This window comes from Lissotriton vulgaris, chromosome 1_1 (assembly GCF_964263255.1).
Source record: "Lissotriton vulgaris chromosome 1_1, aLisVul1.2, whole genome shotgun sequence".
Lineage (NCBI taxonomy): Eukaryota > Metazoa > Chordata > Amphibia > Caudata > Salamandridae > Lissotriton > Lissotriton vulgaris.
In genome coordinates this window covers 283,147,511-283,166,516 of record NC_141685.1, presented here as the reverse complement: position 1 = coordinate 283,166,516, position 19,006 = coordinate 283,147,511, and the positions used below count along the sequence as shown (strand labels likewise).

The 19,006-nt window shown below is 48.6% G+C and overlaps 1 protein-coding gene across 6 annotated transcripts in view; it reads left to right on the top strand.

The window, feature by feature from the left end:
• Positions 1–19,006, top strand: part of RNF220 (ring finger protein 220) — a 726,058-nt gene that overhangs the window by 617,050 nt on the left and 90,002 nt on the right. For all 6 annotated transcript variants that reach the window (XM_086952315.1, XM_086952313.1, XM_086952312.1 and 3 more), the window contains one exon: positions 4,363–4,495. In XM_086952315.1, the coding sequence (XP_086808441.1) occupies positions 4,363–4,495 (133 nt within the window). The remainder of the gene's footprint in view (positions 1–4,362; positions 4,496–19,006) is intronic.

Genomic DNA, 19,006 nt, shown 5'->3' with positions numbered 1-19,006 from the left:
GGACCCCTTGTACATAAAAAGCACTTTAGTGGCAGATTCAATAATTGTTTCCAAGACCAGAAAGAGAGCCAGTGTTCCTATGTCAATGACCCACCACCCGAAAAGGAAAGCTATTGGGTGGAGATGGTGGGACACAACATAGACAGCAGCTGCCACACAATGGAAGATAGCCAACTCAAATGTACTCTTTAATTGATGTGGTCATCAACAGAAGAGGAAATTGAGGAGCTAATGAAACCTCTCCCCGGCCAGTAAAGGAGGAAGACAAACACATTATAGAAGAAAGCAAGGCTGTTTCCAGTACTTGTCTCAAGTCTACTCTGGACGCATGTGCTGGCACGACCCTTAAGAGGCTTACCTGGTTACGAGTGTCCGGCTTTAAACATGAGGTGCAGTCTATTTTATTATTAACGCTCCCTCCACTGAAGAACAGTTGTTTACATCGGCATTAGATTACACCCTCAAACATATAAAAAGAATAATGACAAAGAAAGAACATGGAAACCCAGACGTTTCACAGTGACATGAGAAAGGGGATCAGTGGTATACGAGAGCCGTCGGGAAAAGGAGACTTCATTCCAACAAATAGCTGCATGCCATTCAACATCAGCATAGTGGCAGTTCCCTTCAACATCATTCAAGCCCCTAAAATGGGCGGCCTCAGAGCAAATGACTTCAAGGAAGGAGTGTGCTTCACATAACACTTAGGCAGTTGGGGGGGGGGGTGGAAAGAAGGTTTCCTAAAGGAATGGAGGTCAGTCGCCTCCAACAAATGGATACTGAATATTATTCAACATAGTTACTGTAACGAACTCCTTAGGAAATAAAACCCCCAAGTGTGAGGCCAAAAACTAGAAAATGTACCAAGGAACTCTTTAAAAAAAAATAATACAAAAAAAACAAGCACTATCAACGGTACCAAGGTAAGAGACTATCCAGGGAATCTACTCTGTTTTTCCCAGTGCAAAAAAGAGACAAAACACTTGAGGCCAATTCTGGAACTCCGTTTCTTAAATGTAAAAAGACACAAATGCAAGCTGACGTGACTTCAAGAGGTCATGTCTGTCCTGCAGAATGAGCTCTACATGGAGATCATAGACCTCAAGAACGTCTATCTGCATGTGCCAATAAACAAGAAGCACAAAAGATTGTGTTGATTTGTTGTAAATTTCTATTTATTGTATTTCCTTTTGGTATGTCAGCACTGAGCATGCTTACAAAATTTCTGACTGTGGTAGCAGCTCTTGTGAGATGACATTGAACTCAAGTGTACCCTTGTCTAGAAGACTAGCTATTAATAAAAGGCAACCTCGATCACGCAATGCTGAAGGAGCATAAAAGCAGTCCTGCATACACTGCAACAACTCGGTTTCTAAATCAACTTGGAAAAATCCTCCCCAATACTGGAGTAGGAAAAGATCTTTCTAGTATGAAGATAAAATTCCAGGTGGGCAAAAGCATGCCTCACAGCCAAATGTATGCCGGCATTGAGTGAGCAGACTCTCCTTTCCAGACAGTCTGACAGGACGACAGCTGGAAAACTAACGGGCATGAGGGCTTCATGCATCCTATTAATTCAACATTCATTTGAGACCAATTCACCAATGGATTCAAAATGAATGGTCTCAAACTGAGAGATCGAGTGGTTGTAACTCCGAAGGTACAGTATGAGATGGCATGGTGGAACTAGAATAATGTAGAGGCAGGCCTGCCTTTTGTACAGCCAACTGCATCAGTAACCATCACTACAGATATGTCTCACACAGGATGAAGAGATCAAAAAGGGCCTGCGGAAAATAAGGGAAGCAGTAAAACACATATGTGCTGAAACTGAAGTCAATTTTTCCTGGCACCAGTGGCTTTTCAGACGCAAGTAAACAGGAAGACAGTACAAATTCATATGTACAACATGGCCACATAGTTTTACTTCAAAAAGCAAGGAGTACCATGGTCTTATGCGTCGTTAATCCTAGCCTAAGATATTTGAAAATGGGTTATTCAAAGACAAATACCTTTGATGGCAAAATACCTATCCGGTATACAAAACATAAAGGTGGACAGACTAAGCACACAGGCAAGCATCTCGCATGACTAGGGGAAAATAAAGCAAGTATTAGAAAAGGTTTTTCAGCTGTGTGGCACACCTCAAAAAAACACAAAATGCCAAAACTTTGCATTTTGGCATCTGCAACTCTTGTCCCTGGGGAATGCAGCCGATCAGGAAAATTTGCTTACGCTTCCCCTCAATTTCACTGATATTGCTTGTGATAAACAAGTGAAATGAGTTTCCCATGACGTTAATCTTGATAGCATCACACCAGACCTGCGGGGAGATAATGCGGGGAAAAGTAATAAAGCTACCAGCATCAGATGACCATCTGTCATGCAAAGGGGACTGGTCTGTCACCCGGGACCAACAAGCCTCAGTCTAAAAGCTTGGCTCCTGAAAACCTAGAGTTTGGACATCGGAGTCTTCTGAAGAGGAGAATGGGCATTCTGAGGGAAGCCAGAAGCCATGTGCAAGGCACTGCTATGCCACAGAGTGGGAGAGGGATGTCCATTGGTGCAAGAAAGAAGGTCTCATGGACAGTACAGCACACCATTCAGCTGCCAGGGTTTTTCCAGCTACCAAAGATAAATGCAGAAAGGATTGTCCATACGCTGGACGTTCAGAACGCAGCCATGTACTGTCTGAAAAAGATGAAGCAAATACGATATGGAAACCAATTTTTGTTTCCCTTGAACCTGCAACGCTAGCTCAACCGTGACAAAATGTACCACCACACAGTGGATAGTCTATACAAGTTAGACGTGTTAGAGAAAGGACAGAATACAGCTGAAAGAGAAGCCTAGAGCCCAAAAAAGGCCAGCCCTAACCTTTTTAACAAACATTTCCATTAACGACATATGTAAAGGTCATCCATAGGCACCTTTACAAAACACAATTGTGTGGGCATTCAAGGTAACAACAAAGCGCAAATGAGTGAAACAGTATTAAAGCATCTGGAAGCACAAACTCCTTTCAACCCAACCTCAAAAACAACGATATTGCTACAAAATCAGTGCACTGTATATGAATCCATAAAAGATTCAGACTACAAAAAGAAATGGCTACATACCTGCAGGTGTTGTTTTGAATCTTGAAGAATTTTCGGGATTCACATGTGACCCTCTAAGCATCCCAGAAATGTGGTGCATAACAAACTTTGGAGGGGTTAAATCTGCAGGCAGAAAGCCCAAGCAAAAATGGACACAAGATCACAAAGGTACTTCTTAGGCGTACTTCTGACGTCGCAAGCGACTGAGATATCACCAAATGATGGCAGATGACATCCAGGAGGGAAAAAAAGCAGACAAACAGAAAAATATTCCAGACCTAACCGCTAGATGGCAGTGAGCAGCATATGAATCCAGAAAAGTCTTTGTGCTGCAAAACTATACCTAGAGAAAGTAACCATTCCACTAAGTCTGTGCAAAGTGTGTGAATCTAGAAGACATTTCCCGCTGCAAAATAAACCAGTTAAATGGAATTATGGTTTACAGCTCGATACTCTTCTAGATTCACATGCAAGCCTTCCCATTGCAGGAGGTTCGTGGAAGGAGATTGTGGGCATTGTGGGATTACTTTTGACTTTATAAAAGGGCTTTGCCTGTGTTGACGCCGACTAACTAAGAAACGTTTTAGAACAAAAAGCCTTCTGAACCCAACCCCTAGAAGGCAGAATTGTCCGTTTATATCAGTCTGGAAGAGATTCAAAACCGTAATTGAAGGTAAATAACTGGTTTCTTCCTCTCCGCATTGGCAGTTATCCGTGGCACACGCCTTGAACTCTGACCTATTCCATGCATGGTGCACATCACTCTGACTGGTAGCATTCCCCTGCTCTGGATCTGTGTATTTTTTGTTAGTTACCCTCTCTTCTGGTACATTACACACCCTGTGGTTTATTTCCCATTGCTTGATACCTGCCAACCGTTATAGCATTGTCCACACCCTACGTCACATTATTAGTGGGGGCTGTACTCTGCCCTAGGACAATTCTGGCTTGGTAGATATCCATGTGTGATGCTTCCTCTTGTGCCTGGCACACTTATCGTGCTGGGGCATACTGCAGAAAATAGGATACCGTCCCTGGCACATTCCACCTCATTATGCATAGTGGGCTCACTTTGCTATACTCTGGTGCACTTTTCACGTGGCCTTTACAAACCCATTGACCTGACTTTCTGCATTATTAGTTGCCATATCACATCTGTCTTGCAAGGCAGGGCCTCACTACTAGGCTAGCCAGTTATTTCCAGGCAGTGCTCAAATATGCTTCATGTTGCTGTTGCTCACTCTTTTTCCCCTCTCTTCTACAGAGGGAAGGCTCTTGCATGAACGAGGACGACTCTGTGGACATTGACAACGAGAATGGGACCCGCTTCGAAGAGTATGAATGGTGCGGCCAGAAGAGGGTACGAGCCACCACCCTTCTGGAAGGCGGCTTCCGGGGTAAATATTATTCACTTTGCTATTATTGTTAGTATGTTCGCTCTGTGTTAGAATGTTTGCTAACACGGTTGGGCTAATGTTAAAAGGTGTGTGTTTCCGTGCTATCCTTTGTATCCGGATGGACGTGCAGGTTCCGATACCATCTTGTATGTGATTCCCATGGAGGTTTAGTAAGTTCTTAGTTTCTTGGCACTCTCTTTACATGTCTCCTCCCACCATTTAAAAAAAAAATGGTTTTCATGTGTTTTTCACACTGCGGATAACATGCAGCCTCTGTCCTTACCTTCTTGGAGGTGGATTGTTCAGCACACAGGACGAAGCTGCTTGTGCAGCAGCAGTTTCCACATCCTGTCTCACAAATGTGACGTGTGGAGTTTTGTCACTTGTGCATTTTTCATTGCCCACTTAAATCAAGGTGTTTGTGTACAGCCCTATCTGAGTTATGATCTGGTCCTCTCATTAAGTGAGAGGAGGTGGGTTGGAACATGGGTAGCATGTGTTTGTAGTGTTCTGTAAACTACAAACACTAGGGGATAAGCTCCTGTCTGTTTTCAGGTTTTTTTCTCTTCGATAATGCCAGTTCTACTTCAAGATGTTGAAATTGTTTTTCGATACTTGATGTCTCATTCTACAATTGTTTGATATTTCTGTGTCCTGCGTCTGAGAGGCCACCACTGTGACAAGTGAGGGTTTAAAATAAGTCCCTCGTTGTCATCTTAGCGTTTTGAGGTAAGAAGGTGTGATTAAAAACGACCCTACTTATTTAAATTCTATGGAGGATATTCATAACTAACACCTTCTTGGAAGCCAAGGTTGTTGGACATGAGAAGAGATTGGGACGCAAAACATGATTTTTTTTTTGTCTTTGAATGGATTGTAGTTGACTGTCCATGTACCTGATTGTTGACATCAAGTATTTGTAATTTCATTTCTGGCGAAGTCAAAGAATAGGAAAAACATATCTCAATCTCTGAATCGACCCTCTGTGTGGGTAAACTCTGGTACACTGGTTCACCCCCCCCCCCCCCCCGCCCCCCCAACCCCCTTCATTGCACCACTTATCCGTCAGTTAGGGAATTGCCTAAAGGAGAGAATGAGTTATATGGAGACGTACTACATGTCTCCAGCCCTTGGACTTCAGGGAATATTTAATTTGTCTTGGTTTGCACCTAGATCACAGAGCTTCAGTAGAGGCCACAGTGGGCAAGACCCTTCACTGACCGCGTAGGCTCCATGGAGGTTCTCCTATAAAAGCTGAAATAGAAAATAAATAAGTAATTGGTTCTTTACAAAAGGTATGCAGTTAACTACATAAAGTGTCATGAAAATCTATGCTGGCACACACTCACTGGACATGTTGCTTGCTGTGATGATGACCTTGTGTGATCCAATTTTGTCCTAGCTCCGATGAGCTTGCCACTTGGGCTATGTGGCACAAGCTCCTTTGTTCTGGTGGGATGGCAGATTTTTCTCCAACCCATAACCAACACTCTTTTAAAAAGGGCTGTCCGATGAGGAAAGGTGCCTGGAGAATGGACGTCTCTTGAATGATGCATTAACATCCCTCTGTTACCACTCAGTCACTCCTCCCGCCGTACAGGTCATTTTAATGGATGCAACGGGGTGACAGGCTGATGGAGCACAGGCCCAGCAGGGCCTACTGGCAAGAGAAACAGCACGTTTGTTTCTCATTTCATATCAGTGCCCATGACAGGCACACTAAAAATTCACATGGGTAGAATGTGGTGCTGGTTTAAGATTGTGGCTGGGGAAATGACAAGGATTCTGAACAGAATGACAACACCACACAGAGGTGTAAGACTACTAACGAGAAACATTATGAAGGGCTACATCAAATGCACAGCAGAGGTAGTCTTTAAGGCATTATGTGTATGAGTAGGAGAGGAAGCCGGACACAAACCTACTGCACCGGGCAACTAAGGCAGAAGAGGGCTCTGTCTGGTTTGTGTAGGCGACAAGGATGATGAATGGCCAGCTCGTTGAAGGAGACTGAGCTCTTGTTCTAGAGCAATTTCTTGTATTTTGTTATGAAGGAGAATGGGCCTGAAGTCTGTTTATTTGTCATCTTTAATACTAGTCGGTGTCATTGTACTGTAAGCTCTGTCCCTGGGTATTCATGTTGGACGTGTGAGCAGAATTAATATGTACAACACTAAACTCCATCATGCTAATCACTACAATCTCCTTGCACATATGCAAGCGGATGCCAGTGGACCCTGCATCCTCGCAGTCGACCCTACAAGCCAGAGTAACATTGGGCAGTTAGATGGAAGCATGTGTCTGCATCGTCCATTATTGTGATGTTAGTGGACATTTTACAACCATTACTATACATGAGGTGAAACTATAACTAATGGTGAACTGCTACACATACACAATCTTTCTTGTTGTGATGTTGGTGGCAGCCAAGTGTACCTGATGGAGATGAAAGTAGTTTTGAGCACAAATCGTTTTCTGGATTCACATGCTGTCCATCTATTCCACCATCTAGTGGTTGGGTCTGGAATTGTGTTTGGTCCTTCTCTCTTTGTTTTTTTTTTTAATTTTTATGTGTGGGCGTTGTTGACCAACATTTGGTGGTAAGTCCATTCCCTGAGTTACGTTAGATAGCACTCCTGATGTTCCTGTGTGTGGTTGCCATCTGATTCTTTTTTCCGCCGGAGGACCTTGGAAGAATATTGGGAAACACTTAGAAAAGACAGTAGTCTACATTAGAAAAACACCAAAGAACACTGGAAGCCACAAGAAGAAATGAAGGGCAAAGAAGGGGAACCTTTGCGATATTGACAGGGAGTGCCACGAGGCTGGAATATGCATAGAAGGGAGGTAGCAATGGGTCATGAAAAATACCCCAATCAAATTCTGCTCCAATTGCCATCATTGATGTGCACACAGGGATCCTCACAAGGTGTGCAATCTCGGTCTGCCAACGAACCACAATGCCCAAGATTGCAAAGTGCGCGCTGAATTTTTACCGAAGACCCATAAGACAAGATTCAGATCATGACTAGCATGCCCCGCCTTGGCTTTCCTTTGTTTTGGGTAGTGGGCAGAATTCTTAAGGTAAGCAACCAGAGGAGGCATGCCACTTGAAAGAAAGTACGCGACAACTAATGGAATGGTATTCTTTCATAGCCATATGAAATAGCTGATATCTAAGCAGATCAGTAGTGTATAGGAAAGCAAGGGACATTGTAAGTGGTGATAATGCACTTGCATTCTTTGTCTCGAAGGGATAATCTTTTACTGCAGGTAAACCGCATGTGAAGTAGAGGGAGGCAAGTCTGTAACAGTCCTGATGGTGAGGCAGGTAGTAGCATGTCATGAGCACTTTCAAAGACCAGGAAAATATATTTGTAAATCTACAAAGTGAATAGGTCCTTGCTCACAAAATGTGATCACACATCTGTATTCTTAAGATGGATCCTTGGATTTCATTCTGGGACATCTGAAGTATATGCATCAGTTAATACAAATTCTGGCTTGAGGAGAGTTAATTGTTTGGATCGGAGTTTGTTGTGGTTCTCTTAATGACCACTGTTTACTCTTGAGAACTGCACTGTACACTGGTTCCACAGCAGAGAGTGGAGTGGTGCCAGTACTTCTTGGGTCTTAATTTCTCTACTCCATAGACTTGAATGCTTCGGGTAGGGCACCATATACAAAAGAAACAACTGATTGATGGAATGCTGAACAATGCAAACATTCACCCCAGTCACAATGATCTGGGTTGAATCCATCACTCTTTTGCTCACCACACCACCCCAGTTTGGATCCAGCCATATGCAAATCAGTCTTGACCCAGTTCCTTATGGGAACAGTCCAGCCCGAACTACCAAGCCAAGTCCTCCCTGGACCAGAAACCAGCATCCTGGGACCGGTTTCAGGGCATCACTTCATCAGCCTGGCTAGCTTGAATGTAGTTGTGTAGTGAGCACGGGATCCACGTCTGGGCATACCCTTCCTACTTAGGATGACAAATGCAAAAGAAACCATTGATGGACGGAATGCTGGACAATGCAAACATTCACCCCAATCACAAAAATCTGGGTTTAATCCATCATTCTTTTGCTCACCACACCACCCCAGTTTGGACCCAGGCGCACTGTGCTCCAACACTCCAACCTCTTAACTGCAAAAGGCCACTGATCACCCAGTATCCATCTGTTATTTATAACACATTATCTGTAGTGCTGTGGCTTCCTGCTCCTGGTATCCAAGTACCAGTCTGTTCTTTAGAAGCCATAGTCTGTAGTTCTGCAGTCTTCTCCTCTCTGGGTATCCCAGTGCCAGTCTGTTCTAAGATGCCCTTGTCTGAAGCACTGCAGCCTCCTGCTCTCGGGGTATCCCAGGACCAGTCTGTTCTTCAGAAGCCGTTGTCTGTAGTGCTCTAGCCTCCTCCTCTCTGGCTATCCCAGAACCAGTCTGTTCTTTAGAAGCAGCCTCCTCCTCTCCGGGTATCCCAGTACCAGTTTGTTCTTCATAAGCCATCATCTGTAGTGCTGCAGCCTCCTGCTCTCAGGGTATCCCAGGACCAGTCTGTTCTTCAGAAGCTGTCATCTGTAGCGCTGCAGCCTCCTCCTCTCTGGGTATCCCAGGACCAGTCTGTTCTTCAGAAGCTGTCGTCTGCAGCGCTGCAGCCTCCTCCTCTCTGGGTATCCCAGTTCCAGTTTGTTCTTCAGAAGCCATTGTCTGTAGCGCTACAGCCTCCACCTCTGTGGCTATCCCAGGACCAGTCTGTTCTTCAGAAGCTGCAGCCTCCTCCTCTCTGGGTATCCCAGGACCAGTCTGTTCTTCAGAAGCTGTTGTCTGTAGCGTGCAGCCTCCTCCTCTCTGGCTATCCCAGGACCAGTCTGTTCTTCAGAAGCTGTCGTCTGTAGCGTGCAGCCTCCTCCTCTCTGGGTATCCCAGGACCAGTCTGTTCTTCAGAAGCTGTCGTCTGTAGCGCTGCAGCCTCCTCCTCTCTGGGTATCCCAGGACCAGTCTGTTCTTCAGAAGCTGTCGTCTGTAGCGCTGCAGCCTCCTCCTCTCTGGCTATCCCAGGACCAGTCTGTTCTTCAGAAGCTGTCTGTAGCGCTGCAGCCTCCTCCTCTCTGGGTATCCCAGGACCAGTCTGTTCTTCAGAAGCTGTCGTCTGTAGCGCTGCAGCCTCCTCCTCTCTGGGTATCCCAGGACCAGGCTGTTCTTCAGAAGCTGTCGTCTGTAGCGCTGCAGCCTCCTCTCTGGGTATCCCAGGACCAGTCTGTTCTTCAGAAGCTGTCGTCTGTAGCGCTGCAGCCTCCTCCTCTCTGGGTATTCCAGGACCAGTCTGTTCTTCAGAAGCTGTCGTCTGCAGCGCTGCAGCCTCCTCCTCTCTGAGTATCCCAGGACCAGTCTGTTCTTCAGAAGCTGTCGTCTGTAGCTCTGCAGCCTCCTCCTCTCTGGGTATCCCAGGACCAGTCTGTTCTTCAGAAGCTGCAGCCTCCTCCTCTTTGGGTATCCCAGGACCAGTCTGTTCCTCAGAAGCTGTCGTCTGTAGCTCTGCAGCCTCCTCCTCTCTGGGTATCCCAGGACCAGTCTGTTCTTCAGAAGCTGTCGTCTGTAGCTCTGCAGCCTCCTCCTCTCCTGGTATCCCAGGACCAGTCTGTTCTTCAGAAGCTGTCGTCTGTAGCGTGCAGCCTCCTCCTCTCTGGGTATCCCAGGACCAGTCTGTTCTTCAGAAGCTGTCTGTAGCGCTGCAGCCTCCTCCTCTCTGGCTATCCCAGGACCAGTCTGTTCTTCAGAAGCTGTCTGTAGCGCAGCAGCCTCCTCCTCTCTGGCTATCCCAGGACCAGTCTGTTCTTCAGAAGCTGTCTGTAGCGCTGCAGCCTCCTCCTCTCTGGGTATCCCAGGACCAGTCTGTTCTTCAGAAGCTGTCGTCTATAGCGCTGCAGCCTCCTCCTCTCTGGGTATCCCAGGACCAGTCTGTTCTTCAGAAGCTGTTGTCTGTAGCGCTGCAGCCTCCTCCTCTCTAGGTATCCCAGGACCAGTCTGTTCTTCAGAAGCTGTCGTCTGTAGCTCTGCAGCCTCCTCCTCTCTGGGTATCCCAGGACCAGTATGTTCTTCAGAAGCTGTTTGTAGCTCTGCAGCCTCCTCCTCTTTGGGTATCCCAGGACCAGTCTGTTCCTCAGAAGCTGTCGTCTGTAGCTCTGCAGCCTCCTCCTCTCTGGGTATCCCAGGACCAGTCTGTTCTTCAGAAGCATTTATCTGTAATGATGCCGCCTCCTCCTCTCCGGGTATCCCAGTACCAGTTTGTTCTTCAGAAGCATTTATCTGTAGTGCTGCAGCCTCCTCCTCTGTGGCTATCCCAGTTCCAGTTTGTTCTTCAGAAGCCATTGTCTGTAGTGCTACAGCCTCCTCCTCTCTGGGTATCCAAGGACCAGTCTGTTCTTCAGAAGCTGTCGTCTGTAGCGCTCCAGTCTCCTCCTCTCTGGGTATCCCAGGACCAGTCTGTTCTTCAGAAGCTGTCATCTGCAGCGCTGCAGCCTCCTCCTCGCTGGGTATCCCAGGACCAGTCTGTTCTTCAGAAGCTGTTGTCTGTAGTGGTGCAGCCTCCTCCTCTCTGGGTATCCCAGGACCAGTCTGTTCTTCAGAAGCTGTCATCTGCAGCGCTGCAGCCTCCTCCTCGCTGGGTATCCCAGGACCAGTCTGTTCTTCAGAAGCTGCAGCCTCCTCCTCTCTGGGTATCCCAGGACCAGTCTGTTCTTCAGAAGCTGTCGTCTGCAGCGCTGCAGCCTCCTCCTCTCTGGGTATCCCAGTTCCAGTTTGTTCTTCAGAAGCCATTGTCTGTAGCGCTACAGCCTCCACCTCTGTGGCTATCCCAGGACCAGTCTGTTCTTCAGAAGCTGCAGCCTCCTCCTCTCTGGGTATCCCAGGACCAGTCTGTTCTTCAGAAGCTGTCGTCTGTAGCGCTGCAGCCTCCTCCTCTCTGGGTATCCCAGGACCAGGCTGTTCTTCAGAAGCTGTCGTCTGTAGCGCTGCAGCCTCCTCTCTGGGTATCCCAGGACCAGTCTGTTCTTCAGAAGCTGTCGTCTGTAGCGCTGCAGCCTCCTCCTCTCTGGGTATCCCAGGACCAGTCTGTTCTTCAGAAGCTGTCGTCTGTAGCGCTGCAGCCTCCTCCTCTCTGGGTATCCCAGGACCAGTCTGTTCTTCAGAAGCTGTCGTCTGTAGTGCTGCAGCCTCCTCCTCTCTGGGTATCCCAGGACCAGTCTGTTCTTCAGAAGCTGTCGTCTGTAGCGCTGCAGCCTCCTCCTCTCTGGGTATCCCAGGACCAGTCTGTTCTTCAGAAGCTGTCGTCTGTAGCTCTGCAGCCTCCTCCTCTCAGGGTATCCCAGGACCAGTATGTTCTTCAGAAGCTGTTTGTAGCTCTGCAGCCTCCTCCTCTCAGGGTATCCCAGGACCAGTCTGTTCTTCAGAAGCTGCAGCCTCCTCCACTCTGGGTATCCCAGGACCAGTCTGTTCTTCAGAAGCTGTCGTCTGTAGCTCTGCAGCCTCCTCCACTCTGGGTATCCCAGGACCAGTCTGTTCTTCAGAAGCTGCAGCCTCCTCCTCTTTGGGTATCCCAGGACCAGTCTGTTCCTCAGAAGCTGTCGTCTGTAGCTCTGCAGCCTCCTCCTCTCTGGGTATCCCAGGACCAGTCTGTTCTTCAGAAGCTGTCTGTAGCGCTGCAGCCTCCTCCTCTCTGGGTATCCCAGGACCAGTCTGTTCTTCAGAAGCTGTCGTCTGTAGCGCTGCAGCCTCCTCCTCTCTGGGTATCCCAGGACCAGTCTGTTCTTCAGAAGCTGTCTGTAGCGCTGCAGCCTCCTCCTCTCTGGCTATCCCAAGACCAGTCTGTTCTTCAGAAGCTGTCTGTAGCGCTGCAGCCTCCTCCTCTCTGGCTATCCCAGGACCAGTCTGTTCTTCAGAAGCTGTCTGTAGCGCTGCAGCCTCCTCCTCTCTGGGTATCCCAGGACCAGTCTGTTCTTCAGAAGCTGTCGTCTATAGCGCTGCAGCCTCCTCCTCTCTGGGTATCCCAGGACCAGTCTGTTCTTCAGAAGCTGTTGTCTGTAGCGCTGCAGCCTCCTCCTCTCTGGTTATCCCAGGACCAGTCTGTTCTTCAGAAGCTGTCGTCTATAGCGCTGCAGCCTCCTCCTCTCTGGGTATCCCAGGACCAGTCTGTTCTTCAGAAGCTGTTGTCTGTAGCGCTGCAGCCTCCTCCTCGCTGGGTATCCCAGGACCAGTCTGTTCTTCAGAAGCTGTCGTCTATAGCGCTGCAGCCTCCTCCTCTCTGGGTATCCCAGGACCAGTCTGTTCTTCAGAAGCTGTCGTCTATAGCGCTGCAGCCTCCTCCTCTCTGGGTATCCCAGGACCAGTCTGTTCTTCAGAAGCTGTTGTCTGTAGCGCTGCAGCCTCCTCCTCTCTGGGTATCCCAGGACCAGTCTGTTCTTCAGAAGCTGTCGTCTGTAGCTCTGCAGCCTCCTCCTCTCTGGCTATCCCAGGACCAGTCTGTTCTTCAGAAGCTGTCGTCTATAGCGCTGCAGCCTCCTCCTCTCTGGGTATCCCAGGACCAGTCTGTTCTTCAGAAGCTGTTGTCTGTAGCGCTGCAGCCTCCTCCTCTCTGGGTATCCCAGGACCAGTCTGTTCTTCAGAAGCTGTCGTCTGTAGCTCTGCAGCCTCCTCCTCTCTGGCTATCCCAGGACCAGTCTGTTCTTCAGAAGCTGTCGTCTGTAGCGCTGCAGCCTCCTCCTCTCTGGGTATCCCAGGACCAGGCTGTTCTTCAGAAGCTGTCGTCTGTAGCGCTGCAGTCTCCTCCTCTCTGGGTATCCCAGGACCAGTCTGTTCTTCAGAAGCTGTCATCTGCAGCGCTGCAGCCTCCTCCTCGCTGGGTATCCAAGGACCAGTCTGTTCTTCAGAAGCTGTCGTCTGTAGCGCTGCAGTCTCCTCCTCTCTGGGTATCCCAGGACCAGTCTGTTCTTCAGAAGCTGTCATCTGCAGCGCTGCAGCCTCCTCCTCGCTGGGTATCCCAGGACCAGTCTGTTCTTCAGAAGCTGTTGTCTGTAGCGCTGCAGCCTCCTCCTCTCTGGCTATCCCAGGACCAGTCTGTTCTTCAGAAGCTGTCGTCTATAGCGCTGCAGCCTCCTCCTCTCTGGGTATCCCAGGACCAGTCTGTTCTTCAGAAGCTGTTGTCTGTAGCGCTGCAGCCTCCTCCTCTCTGGGTATCCCAGGACCAGTCTGTTCTTCAGAAGCTGTCTGTAGCTCTGCAGCCTCCTCCTCTCTGGCTATCCCAGGACCAGTCTGTTCTTCAGAAGCTGTCGTCTATAGCGCTGCAGCCTCCTCCTCTCTGGGTATCCCAGGATCAGTCTGTTCTTCAGAAGCTGTTGTCTGTAGCGCTGCAGCCTCCTCCTCTCTGGGTATCCCAGGACCAGTCTGTTCTTCAGAAGCTGTCGTCTGTAGCTCTGCAGCCTCCTCCTCTCTGGCTATCCCAGGACCAGTCTGTTCCTCAGAAGCTGTCGTCTGTAGCGCTGCAGCCTCCTCCTCTCTGGGTATCCCAGGACCAGGCTGTTCTTCAGAAGCTGTCGTCTGTAGCGCTGCAGCCTCCTCTCTGGGTATCCCAGGACCAGTCTGTTCTTCAGAAGCTGTCGTCTGTAGCGCTGCAGCCTCCTCCTCTCTGGCTATCCCAGGACCAGTATGTTCTTCAGAAGCTGTCGTCTATAGCGCTGCAGCCTCCTCCTCTCTGGGTATCCCAGGACCAGTCTGTTCTTCAGAAGCTGTTGTCTGTAGCGCTGCAGCCTCCTCCTCTCTGGGTATCCCAGGACCAGTCTGTTCTTCAGAAGCTGTCGTCTGTAGCTCTGCAGCCTCCTCCTCTCAGGGTATCCCAGGACCAGTCTGTTTTAAGATGCCCTCGTCTCTAGTACTGGAGAATCCCCCTCTCTGGCTATCCCAGTACCAGACTGTTCTGCATAAGCCGTCGTCTGTAATGATGCAGCCTCCTCCACTCTGGGTCTGTTCTTCATGAGCCATCGTCTTTAGTGCTACAGCCTCCTGCTCTCGGCTCTATCCCTTTAACGGATTTGCCCGGTTGTTAAACGCAGTTTATTGTCCACTATTATTTCTTCTAATAATTAAATGAAGGGGGGATTTGTTGTGAGATGGATACAGGGTCCTCCTGGTATATAAGGACCAAATACTACTTCACCTTATGGTACCTCCTGTCATCCAGTCATGACTTCTGAAAGTGAAAAAGGCGAGGCAGGCTGGGATCGGTGGAGCAATGGCGCAAACAGAAGCTGCTGCAGATATGAAGTCGAGTCTCAGCAGAGGCTCTGGAGAAAGAAGCCTCAACACAGTCTGTTTCATTGGCTGGCGCAGGGAAGATCTTCCTCTAGAAATGCAGCAGCAAGAGCCTTCCACAAGATGGCTGCCGCCAGCCGTTCTGTGCAGATGTGTTTGTTATTTCAAGCCGGCAAGCACAAGCCACTGGTCCTATATCCCTTGTATCTTTTGTAGGGGAGCCCCGGGGGTCGATTGACACCATGCTCCATTTCGTCAGAAGACAGAGTTTGTAAGGAAAGGGGATAGCCGAGAACAGGCGCTATGTCAGGGTATCGATCGGCCTTCCACCGAAGAGCTGAAGACGCGCCGCTCCCAGCACAAGCAGCAGCGTGCTTAATGTGATTGAAAGGCAGTTAAAATGGCGCTGACCTTTTCAGGGGGAATTAGATTGCCTGCCAAGAGTGGTTAGAGGGAGTGATAACGCCAGCTTCGGGAAGCCGTCCAGTCAACTTCACTGGAAGGGAGACAGACAAGGGACGAGCCAGTAAGCGGCAAGTACCATTTAAAGTGCGTGCGACACTCGTTGATAGAACAGAGTGTCATCCCTGCTGGGCACTGGTTGAAGAATAGGCGCTAGGCCCTCTCGGCTTCGGCCAGGTACATGTGCCATCGCAGTTGAGCCCTGCAGAGCCTGCCTCTGGTTGAAGACTTGGCATTAGGCCCTGCCACATCCAGCCAGCCACGTGGGCATCGCAGGTGACCCTCGAAGAGCCTGCCTCTGGTTGGAGACTGGCCTCTAGGCCCTCGCCTCCTGCCAGGCACATGGGCATGGCAGGTGACCCTTGCAGAGCCTGCCTCTGGTTGGAGACTGGGCTCTAGGCCCTCGCCTCCTGCCAGGCACATGGGCATTGGTGACCCTTGCAGAGCCTGCCTCTGGTTGGAGACTGGCCTCTAGGCCCTCGCCTCCTGCCAGGCACATGGGCATCGCAGGTGACCCTTGCAGAGCCTGCCTCTGGATGGAGACTTGGCATTAGGCCCTGCCACATCCCGCCAGCCACGTGGGCATCGCAGGTGACCCTTGCAGAGCCTGCCTCTGGTTGGAGACTGGCCTCTAGGCCCTGCCACATCCCGCCAGCCACGTGGGCATCGCAGGTGAACCTCGCAGAGCCTGCCTCTGGTTGGAGACTGGACTCTAGGCCCTCGCCTCCTGCCAGGCACATGGGCATCGCAGGTGACCCTTGAAGAGCCTGCCTCTGGTTGGAGTCTAGGTACTAGGCCCTCTCTTCCTTCCAGGCACATGGGCATCTCCAGGTGACCCTTAAAGAGCTTGCCTCTGGGCTAGGTAATAGGCCCTCTTGCCTCCAAATTAGTAATGAGTTGTAGAGTTCACGATAGAAGGCTAGGCCCTTTAAAAATATCGTTTTGGTTGTCTTTACAAGTAACAAAAATAAAGTTCTAAAAGTCTCATCGGAAAAAAATCTTTTTTTTTTTTTTTTTTTTTTTGGGCCACTCCTTTCAGTGAAGCCTTTGCTGTACTTGAACATAAAATTGGGTCCCAAGCAGGGACGCTTGGTGTACATGGGTAAAAGGGGCTTTGCCATGTCACCCTCCGGAAAGAGGCACGAATAGGGAAATAGAGATCGAGCAACTGAAGATAACGCAGGTGATTTGATTGCTTTTGGGGTGCATAAACAGTGGCCCTTGGAGAAGTTCCAAAACTCCATCCACTTCAGTGGCTGGGGTTGATGCAGGCCGACGAGACAAGGAGGGAGTGGGGGGCAACAAGTTGTTGGTCACCACAGAGAGGCAGGATATACGAAGCGTGAAAAAAAGAACCTTAAGGGGCGCTCTGTTGTGCTCAGCTACATATCTTGATCATAGAGACCCAAGAGAGCGAAGTAGCCAGCAGTGGACAACAATTACACTTGTGTACTAAGAGGCAAGTGTACAGTTAAGCCTTCTGCCTGCATCAGGGGTATCCTCCCCCCCCCCCCCCCTCCCAACCCCGCCCCGTCAACCCCACCACCGCTACAGTGAAGTGGGGTTCCTGATGGGCCTCTTCTGTCTGCAGCTCTGCAGACAAAGGCATATAATTAACTTGTGTGAGTGATTGAAAGAAAGGGTGGATGGCTGGAAGGATGGAATGAATGGTGGATGAGAAGATGCATGGATGTATGTGAAAGGATGGATGCAAGAATGGAATAGTGAAAGGCAGGGATTGTGTGTGATTGAATGGATGGAGTGAAAGGATGGGTTGATGATGAGAGAAAGGATGGCTGGTAGAGTATGGATGGGTGGAAGGGTAAATGGATGGATGAGTGGATGTATGAGTGGATGTATTTGAGTTGATGGATAGAGGAGTGAAATTATGAATGGATGAGCAAAAGAATGGATGAGTGAAAGGATGTATGTAAAAAACGGATGAGTAAAACGATGAATGGTTAGATGGATGTATTGTTGAAAGGATAGATGAGTGAATGGATGAGTGAGTGAAAGGATGGATGGCTGAATAAAAGGGTAACTGGAAGAAAGGATGGGATGAAGGATGGGTGTAAGGGTGGATGGATGGATGGGATGAAGGGTGGATGGCTGAGTAAAGGGTGGATAGATGGATGAGCCAAAGGAGGATGATGGATAGATGGAGCAAAAGGGTGGGTGGATGGATGGATGGGTGGATAAGTGAAAGGATAGATGATTCAGTGGATGGATTGGTTTGATGGATAGGTGTCCCTGGACCAGTGGCGGCTCTCCTTTATGAGCTCCACAGCTACACTACACACTCCTTGTTTTGCGGTCCATTTTTCTTGTATCAAGAGTGAATAATTAATAATTCTTGACATATATAAATAAAATGCAGGCCCGTTTCGGATCCAGCAACAAAGTGAGATAGCTAGCGACATTGTTTGATTGCTGACACAAGTGCATGAAGGTGCCTCCGTCATTCCAGCACTGTGAGCATGTTTGTGTGACTATGTGTGTGAGTTAAAGTGAGAGAAAGTCCGTGAAGGAACGAGTCCGTGAGTGAGAATGAGTGACAGGACAAGCATGTGCGAGAATGAATGTGAGGGAGCATAACATGGAGTGTTACTGTTTGTGAGACTGAGTCGCAGTAAGACTGAGTAATTTAGAATGAGTGGGCCAGAGTAGAATAAGTGAGACTGTGTGAGACTGAGTGAGTCCGAGTGACACAGTAAACTTCGTGTAAGAGAGCCCTTGAAGGAAATGCTCTTTGGAATTCGAGCCACGGATTATGACTGGCACTTTTAAAGGACACCAACCGAAGGCAGCTGGATGAACTCTATCAGATCTCCACCCTAAAGCGTCTTTCTTTCTTGCTTTCCCTTCCTCTAGTCTTTCACTCATCTCTTGCATGCAATCTGTGATGATGATCCTTCCCTAACTGTCCTTTGTTTCTTGTATTCTCTGCATTTTCCATACAGTATGTATGGCACAGTTATTTATATAGCACTTGAAAACACCTGATAGAGCTCTGAAGCGCTTTGTTTATAGGTAATTCAACACCATAGGAATTCACCATCAGTGGTTTATTAAAGAGGGTGATAGTGATAGTCATGTGTAGAATCAGTGTTTTGCGGTTAGAGAATTATCACATGCAGCTTTTGCTACTATTCCTTTTTGGACTCGGTTAACTTCCTGTGCTTTTTGCCAATAGCTCCAAAACTTGGACTGCACTTTTCAGGGCAATGCTTCCCTGCGACATTTTGTTAATAGTTGGGTATGAAAGCACTGGTGTTCGCTCCTAAAAGACATGGCAGCAGCATCGAGCTTCAAAAATAGGACTACAGTATCACGAAGTTCAAGCATCCCTTTTAATTTAGTGTTTCACTGTCCAGTAGGTAGCACTTCTATATATATACACTGTGAGTCACATAACTTAGTGAGATAGTGAGGGGGCTGGGATAGACGCGCTATGTGCTGTTGTACTAGGAAATCCAATTAGCTATTGGCTCACATCTGATAAGCCAATTAAGCCAGACCCTCACTCGGGTAAGCAGCCATGGAGGCTGCTTACCCGAGTGAGGGTCTGGATTAATTGGCCTCCCCTCCCATTCTCACCCAGACCATCCTCCACTATGTCCCCGCAAGAGCTCTGCGGTCTGCAGGGTCTAATCTGGCCATTGTTCCTCGTTTTAAAAAGTCCAGAATGGGTGGACGCTCTTTCTCGGTGATGGCAGCTACACTATGGAACTCTTTGCCTGC